This window comes from Nicotiana attenuata, unplaced genomic scaffold (assembly GCF_001879085.1).
Source record: "Nicotiana attenuata strain UT unplaced genomic scaffold, NIATTr2, whole genome shotgun sequence".
NCBI lineage: Eukaryota > Viridiplantae > Streptophyta > Magnoliopsida > Solanales > Solanaceae > Nicotiana > Nicotiana attenuata.
The window spans coordinates 391,723-399,462 of NW_017670254.1; the positions used below are offsets into that span (position 1 = coordinate 391,723).

At 39.0% G+C, this 7,740-nt stretch overlaps 1 protein-coding gene across 1 annotated transcript; it reads right to left on the minus strand.

Annotated features, from left to right (window-relative positions):
* Positions 1–3,351: 3,351 nt before the first annotated feature.
* Positions 3,352–4,923, minus strand: LOC109236755. The gene has a single exon (XM_019402971.1). It carries the CDS (start codon positions 4,719–4,721, stop codon positions 3,507–3,509), a length of 1,215 nt encoding a protein of 404 aa, XP_019258516.1. The 5' UTR covers positions 4,722–4,923; the 3' UTR covers positions 3,352–3,506.
* Between the last annotated feature and the right edge of the window lie 2,817 nt (positions 4,924–7,740).

Below are 7,740 nucleotides of genomic sequence, written 5' to 3' on the forward strand. Positions count from 1 at the left end.
ACTCTTTTACGTTGTGCATTTTACAAGCCCTGCTTAGGCGCGCTTTATTAGGAAAAAACATGCCCTTTGCCAGCACCATCGGTCTAGACTCATCCCACATTGCTGTCCGAATTTTATCAAAATCCCTTGTGAGAGCTTCCACATCCGGCATGCTTGGCAAGTTATCAAGGTAATGAATCTCCCTAGAATGAAACGGCACTTGGGACTCGTACACTCTTCGTCCAGGGGGGGTGGAGCATACTCTCTCGTCAAATCAGGTCCTTCCTTCTCATCCTCCTCATCACCATCCTTATGAGGAAAGGGTGTCTCGTCTCCAGTTTCATCAGCATTGTTGTCGTAATCACTGTTCTCTTCCTCACTCTGTTCCCGATTTAATACGTCGTCTTCGGGCAATTGAGTGAGTACATTTGGTTCAACTTGCTCGTTTTCACTGCACAGTCAACAAAATAATAAGATACTGAATTTAATAAATACTTTCCATGTAGCTGTATCACTTCACTTACAATCGTAATGTGATGAAATTCCATGATGGACATTTTTATTTAGCTGATGGCTCCTGAATGGACCACCACGATCCAACACACCGAAACTATGCTTGGGTTCATAATTTGTAAAATTCATATCCGGTCTGTCCCCCTGTTAAATATATGAGCGTTAATTCAAATTCAATACAATAAAAATGTACATCGTAAACACAAAGGAAAATTGAAGCTTACCACTCGTCTTGTGAATTATGTAACGCAGGCGGGGATAAGTTTAAATCAAGAAAAACTCTTTCATCCGGAACCTGTCCCGCAAAAACTCCTCCAGAATAACCACCTGATGACTGGGGGTTATCCGGAACCTGTCCGGCAACCTCATTGTTTGGAACGTCTTCGACCTTGACGTACATATCCAACATTTTGATTACAAGATATTCCCGGTATTCATCTGGAGTCCTCAGAAAATCCCTCAAAGTTTCATCATCGTAGATGTTTAACTCCGAGTAAAAAGCAGCCCCTTGCGGAGTGACGGAATACGGATATCTTTCGGTTACTTTAAGTATCACTGAACGTTTCCTCACACCCATTTTTTTGCATAACAACGATATCAATTTATCGTACTCCATTGTAAGTGGTAATTTAACATGACCCTATGGAATAAACTATACCTCACAGAGTTATTCTCCATCACAACCTCACCCCCCAATATAATGGAACTCTTATTCTACGCTCTTCAGACATTACGGAAAAAATGCTTAAGAATTTAACAACAAGAAAATATTGAATGAGAGTGGAATTTTATGTGAACGAATTTTCCTAAAATCCTAACCACTTTATATAGGAAATGGCTAGCCCGGGATATGGAAATTTTTTGACGTATAGCGTTCTTTAAATAGATGCTATACTCATTTAAATTACTGTTATGTCAGTTAAATTATTGGTGGGTCCATAATCAGGGTATAGCGTTTTGTTTTTGGACGCTATAGGTATAGCGTATAAAATGAAGACGCTATGCAGTCACGTCAAATTGTCAGGCAATATAGCATCTAAATACAAGACGCTATACCTTAATGGCAAAAGTTACCGTTAAGGTATAGCGTCTTTTATTTAGACGCTATACATAGAAAGGTAACTTTTTTTTTCCACTTATTAATGTACTTTGAGTCCAAAAATATAATATTTAGTAGGTTCCGGACTCCGGCTAACACATGTACCCGGAAATTCTGTCAAAGAATATGCGATATGCCTAATTTACGTATTATATGTGTATAATTTATGTATATAACTAGAAAAAAAGTAAAAAGATTAATATAGCCGGATTTGTGTAGAGATCCCATAAAATTTCTAAGAACCTGTTAAAAGGACAAGTTGACTAATCTGTCCGTGAAAACCAAGCAAGCAATCTCTCGACAAAATCCCATCGCACTGACATGTACAATGAGCTATGGAAAAGAAAGACAAAATGTGAACGAGATTGATTTAATTTTAGTACTAAACACTCTTTTCGAAAGACAAATCCCTAGTGCTAATTCCCAACTGTGGGAACAAAGAGACCCTCCAACTCTAATATTTGGAAAATTTTAGGGCAGGAAAGGAATGAAGAGACCAAACAAAAACAAAAGCAATAGAAAAAAAAGGGAAAGAAAAGGAATTGAGAGAGAGAGAGATAGAGCAGGAACAATTGAAGTTTCAAAAGCAAAGCAGCACCTCGTTGTTGTGTCTCTTAAAAGCCAAACGATGAGAAGGTTTATGTGTCTGCCTTCCTCTGCCTTTAAAATATTACTCCCTCCGGTCCAAAATAAGTGATTTTTTGACCTTTTTTTTGTGGTCCAAAATAAGTGATTTTTCCAGATTTCAAGAATGAATTAATTATTTTTTTCCTATATTGTCCTTGGAGTAAATAGTGTTGGAATATGTGTTAGGAGTATTTATGTGAGATAGTAAAGGTTAATATGGTCAATTCCATTATTAATTAATGCTAAAAGGTAGATTTCTTAATCTGTGTGAAAACATCTAAAAAATCACTTATTTTGGACCGAAGGAAGTAAAACAAAGAGAAGAAATTTCTCTTTACCATCCCAAGTTCCAAGGCACAAATATATGCTACCCCCCAATTCACATTGCTATCGCTATCCTTTCTCAGTGTCTCTACTCAAAGACAGTGCCTCAAAAGAATAGTCCCTCCCTTTCATTTGCTACTCCCGTGTAATAATGGAAGTTTTCGAATAAATGTACGTTCACTAATTTAAATTCTATGTTTACATATATATTTAATTCCACATAAAAATAAGCTTTTGTGCACCCCGGAAAAGGGTTTTGGTGGAAGGAGGAAACTAACAGAAATTTCTTACTGAATCTTCCTGCCAAACAAACAAATTTTTAAATCAAATATCCGCACAATTTGCCAAACAGCACGAGGATCACCATTTATTACACTGATGAGCCACTGACAATTATAGAAACGACGCCGTGGCCATCGCTTACCTCGAAAGCAATGAAACTGTCCCACCCCTATACAAAAAAACTCGAACCTATAGCTTAGGCCATTGATTTTGAGTTGATATAAGCTAAGTTTTCGTGAGGGACCCCAAAAGCAACGTCTCTTTTTCCTCAGAAAGGGACACACGTGCACTCCTCCTTTCGAAACCTGTGCAACCTTAGCACTATACATGCAGCATTATTACTTAAGTTTAACAAAACGAAAACATTCATTAACATATTTGCAGCTGTCTAACATTAACATTTTTACCAACAAGTTTTATATTCCAATATATGGAAAAAAGTAAGTGAAGAACTAATACACTTTCTTGTATCTTTTCCACCTTTGAATTTCTTTGTACTTTTAATAATACATCAACCGCGTATTTGGTTTTTTTTTTCTTTTTCATTTGGCTACCTTTTTCCATCTGAATATCAATTGTGCCCAAAAAGAGGCATATACCAAACCCGAGGTTACCAAAATCTAAAAAAGAACATGAAAAAAAAAAGGAATCTCGATGTTTGCCGGTAGCCTGTAAAACGATTCTATGATAATGACCGCGAACGAGTTACCGACTCAGCCAATTTCCCGATTCTTTCCGCTAACTCCGGTGACAGCTTCTTAGCCGGTTTCTTCTCCTTTTTCTCCGGTCGAAAATCAAATCCAAGTGCGTAAGAAACTTCTTCGGAGCTCCACCCGGCTTTACGGAGCGAATCCGAAAACCGATCCGCTTTCACCAAGAGAGCATCCAAAACTGCTTGATTATCCAACAATATCATTTCCCCTTCGAAGAATCCAGAGGCTGAAACTTGTACCATCTCCTTTACGTCCGATTCATCCCACCCGCCTTCTCTCAAAACCGACCCGATTTTATCCACGTAATCATCGACCCATTTCGGCATTTCAGACTTTGGCATTTCGAAATACCGTTCTGGCGAGGACGAACATGAAGACGACGAATTCGAGTTCCTACGCCTCCGATCTACGGCGGCGTCACTCCAGAACTCCACCCAACGCGGCGTCCGACCACCGGAGAACGTATCGAGACTCCTTCGTGAAAAATTGGACGATGAACCAGCTGATTTTTCGCTAAGAGAGCGTTGTTTAGAGAGAATCTGAGGATCTGAACTTTGGTGGAACAAAGATGATTCACGATCAAAGAAATCTGATAAATCAAACCCGCAGCAGAAAATCCGATTCTCGTCCACGTAGAAAATAGGGTTTCCAGCTAAAGAAGGATTACAAGGAATGTAACAATGGTTGAAAACGGGTATTAAAAGTGGAGCTCTTTTGAGCGCATTTCGAGCAATCTTGATAGCTTTTTCAGGGTCACATGGCCTAGGACCCCAAGATTTGGACCACAGAGCATTACGAGCTATATGGAAAGAGATAGCAGCGATAGGTAGATCAATAGAAGCACGAAGCTGGAACCGGGCCGGACCAGTAGAGCGCCAATCAGGAAAACCGGGTCCGATGGGTAAACCGGCGGAGAGAACCGCTTTTAGGTCTGGTGGGAAAGCAAACCCGAACTCAGCTTCAGCTCTGGCGAACTCCACGTCAGATAACCCAGCCTGGACTTGAATACCGGAGGTCTTGAGGTGAGAGATGACTTTATCAGCAAGGGAGGAGAAAGAAAGGAGACTATTACGGGGAGGAACCGGTGTAGAGGGTGCTGCAGCCGCGGCTCTGGCGGAGAGACGACGGAGGCCGGCTAAGTGAGCCGGATTCAGTCCCGTCATCCTTCGGTCTACGTCGACCATTATTGTGTTTTTCCAGTACCGGTCAGAAAAGAATTAAAAAAGGACCGATCACAACAACAAAAAACGGTATTGCTTTTAACAGAAACGGCGAAATGGAGCAAAAGTGAGTGTGTTGGAATGGTAGAGAGGGTGGAGAATTGAAATTGGGAAAAAGGAGAAGCTGAGATTTGAGATCTTAAAGAAAGGTAAAGGATATTTATAGCAAGTTTCTGGAGTGGTGTCCCACTTTATAGATTTTGGAAATTGACCTCTTCTTTTTCTTTTTTTGTTTTCTCCCTATATGATACGAAAACTGAAATTCAAAGGAAGAAAAAACTAGCTACGACTAAACTAAGCTAAAAAAAAAAAGAAAGAGAAATTAGGGTAAAAAGTAAAGGATAATTTCATTCATAATTTACAAGTTAAATAGCATATAGGTAGTGAAGGGACTAAAACTGATTAAAAAGAATTTACAAGCTAAAATGTAAATAATATAACTAATTGGACTGAAGTGAAATAAAAATAACTATGGAGTAATTAATCATATCGGGAACCTCAGAATATTAACATTCTCTAATTTGCAGCAGTGATATATCGTATCAGATCCCTCCCCTTAAAATCATCAAGGGTGAGTGTGGAAATGAAGATATGCCAAACTACTGAATGTCTCAAGACATTCCTTAGGTAACATCCCAACAGCAAGCAATTTTGCAACTATAAGGATTACGACATATATATGTATCCCTTCAATGCTCATCAAGTTTTGAAGCATTTGTTCGGGAGCATCCCATAGATACAGTGAGGGCATCAGAAATGATCTTCCCAGTATGTCTAATGGCCCTCATAATAGAATCCATAACAGGCTTTAATTATCCCCATTGTAGTAAAGTAAGACAATGTGCAGGAGTTGGCTGAAGGAATAAAAAGAACTTTAGCCAATGTCCAAGATAATCTTCACAAAATTTTGTGACAACCTCTAGAGTGCACGGGGTAGCACCATCAAATATACAAGGAAAATCCTCTATCGTAGCACCCCCATACTTGCCTGCAATTGTAGCAACAAGAGATAACAATTCAAATTCCATAGCTATTCTTAAAGTTTCTTCGTCCAACTCCTTTATTTGGTAACCTTTCTTAAGCTCTGAAGTATAAAGCTCCTCATTGAATGTGCTCTTTACTCCAAGTAGTGTTTCATTGGCTTCAAAATTCCAACCTTTGTTCCAGTAGCCACCAGTTATGTTCTCTTGTTCAGACACCCTACATTCCAACTGCCTCCCTACCATACCATGCTAGAATTGTGATATGCATGAGTTTGTCAAAAGTCCCTGCTTCTTTTCCCATTGCCATTCAGCTTCGAAGACAACTAATATTGCAGGCACACCTTTTACTTTAGCTTGCACAAGCTCTTTACCCTATATTTGTACCTCCACTTGATGTCCAAAAATAACAACAACAACAACAACAACTACCCAGTAAAATCCCACCAGGTGGGGTCTGGGGAGGGTAATGTGTACGCAAGACCTTACCCCTACCCGATAGGGTAGAGAGGCTTCTTGATATTAACATTAATACTTCAGTACAACATTAGCGATAAGAGTACACCGGCCCGTGTGGTAGCGGGCGAACTAAGGATTTCGTGCTTGCAAGGAAGCGTGCAAGTGGGTGAACGCATCACCAGCCAAACTAGTCACTTGGAACATAGGGGTATTCAATCCCCGAGCTTTTGGGACTTGAGAACTGACTTCAGATTTGCTCCTTAGATAGTGAGTAGCAAAGAAGGGTAGGGTTTAAAGTTTAGGGTTTTCACTTCCACGTCCCAGCTCGTCGAAGCTACCGCGTATCGATTGAAATTTCCCAATCTTAAGCAAAGGAGTTAAAAATTTAAAAGTGAAGTGATTTGGAGTAGATTTGAGCAAGATTTGAGTTAAATTTCAGAAAAGACGCAAGTTTTTATAGACGAATCTACAGAATAAGACTCCTTATACTATTTCTAACAAGTATGAAAAAGTGGCTCGCCTGCAAAAAATAACTTCTGGAAAAGTTGTATTGCACCCGAAATAATCTTTAACACGCGAAGCATAGTGCGGTTAAATACTACATTATGTGAGTTGTCTTGTCGATGTAAAAAGCTGCTCGCCTAGAAAAGCTATTTTGTACCGGAAAGAATCTTTAACACGCGAAGCATAGCGCGGTTAAATACTACGTTATGTGGGTTGTCTTGTCGATGTAAAAAGTTGCTCGCTTGGAAAAGCTGTATTGTACTCGAAAGAATCTTCAGCACGCGAAACATAGCGCGATTGAATACTACGTTATGTGTGTTGCCTCGCCTATAAATAACTAGCGCATTTTAGTTATTATCTGCGCTTAACCAAAACAAATAGCAAAACTTTCCATAAAAGCAGGGTTTTTTTTTGCGTTAACAAATGTCTGGACGCAATGACCAACCAATGTGTTATTGTGGCAAACGCTGTATGATGAAGTCATGTTGGTCCGATGGTCATGTTAGGCGCAGATACTGGATGTGTGTAAACAGGTTTGGAGGCAATTGCGAAAATTATTGCAATTTTGAGGAATGGTATGATGAACCCATTGAGCAGGAATGCTACAAAGAATCTTTGCAGTATATTTGGAATATGAACTGTGAATACTAAAGCCGTGAGTCTGAAATTAAATGAGAAATTGCGGCATTGCAGGAGAAACTAAAAGAGGCGGAAGAAGAAAAAAATAGGCTGGAAGAGAAATTTAAGTGGTTGGAGCAGAGAATACTAGGCGGTAGTGACTAAACAATGACATGTATGTGTTGAGTGTAGTATTTTATCTTTATGTTTTTCGTGTCTTGTATTTTCATTAGTTGTACTGAATTTAAATTATGTTAAGTTGATATGTTTGTGTTTGTGTTTTAGTATTAAAATAACGAAGAACCGAAGAAATAAAAACATAATACATAGATAATGTAAACAATAAAATTAGGTTTCGTTATTTATAGAATGTCATATGTACATAAAATAGAAAAAAAATCAATGTGTCCCACATCCTTTAT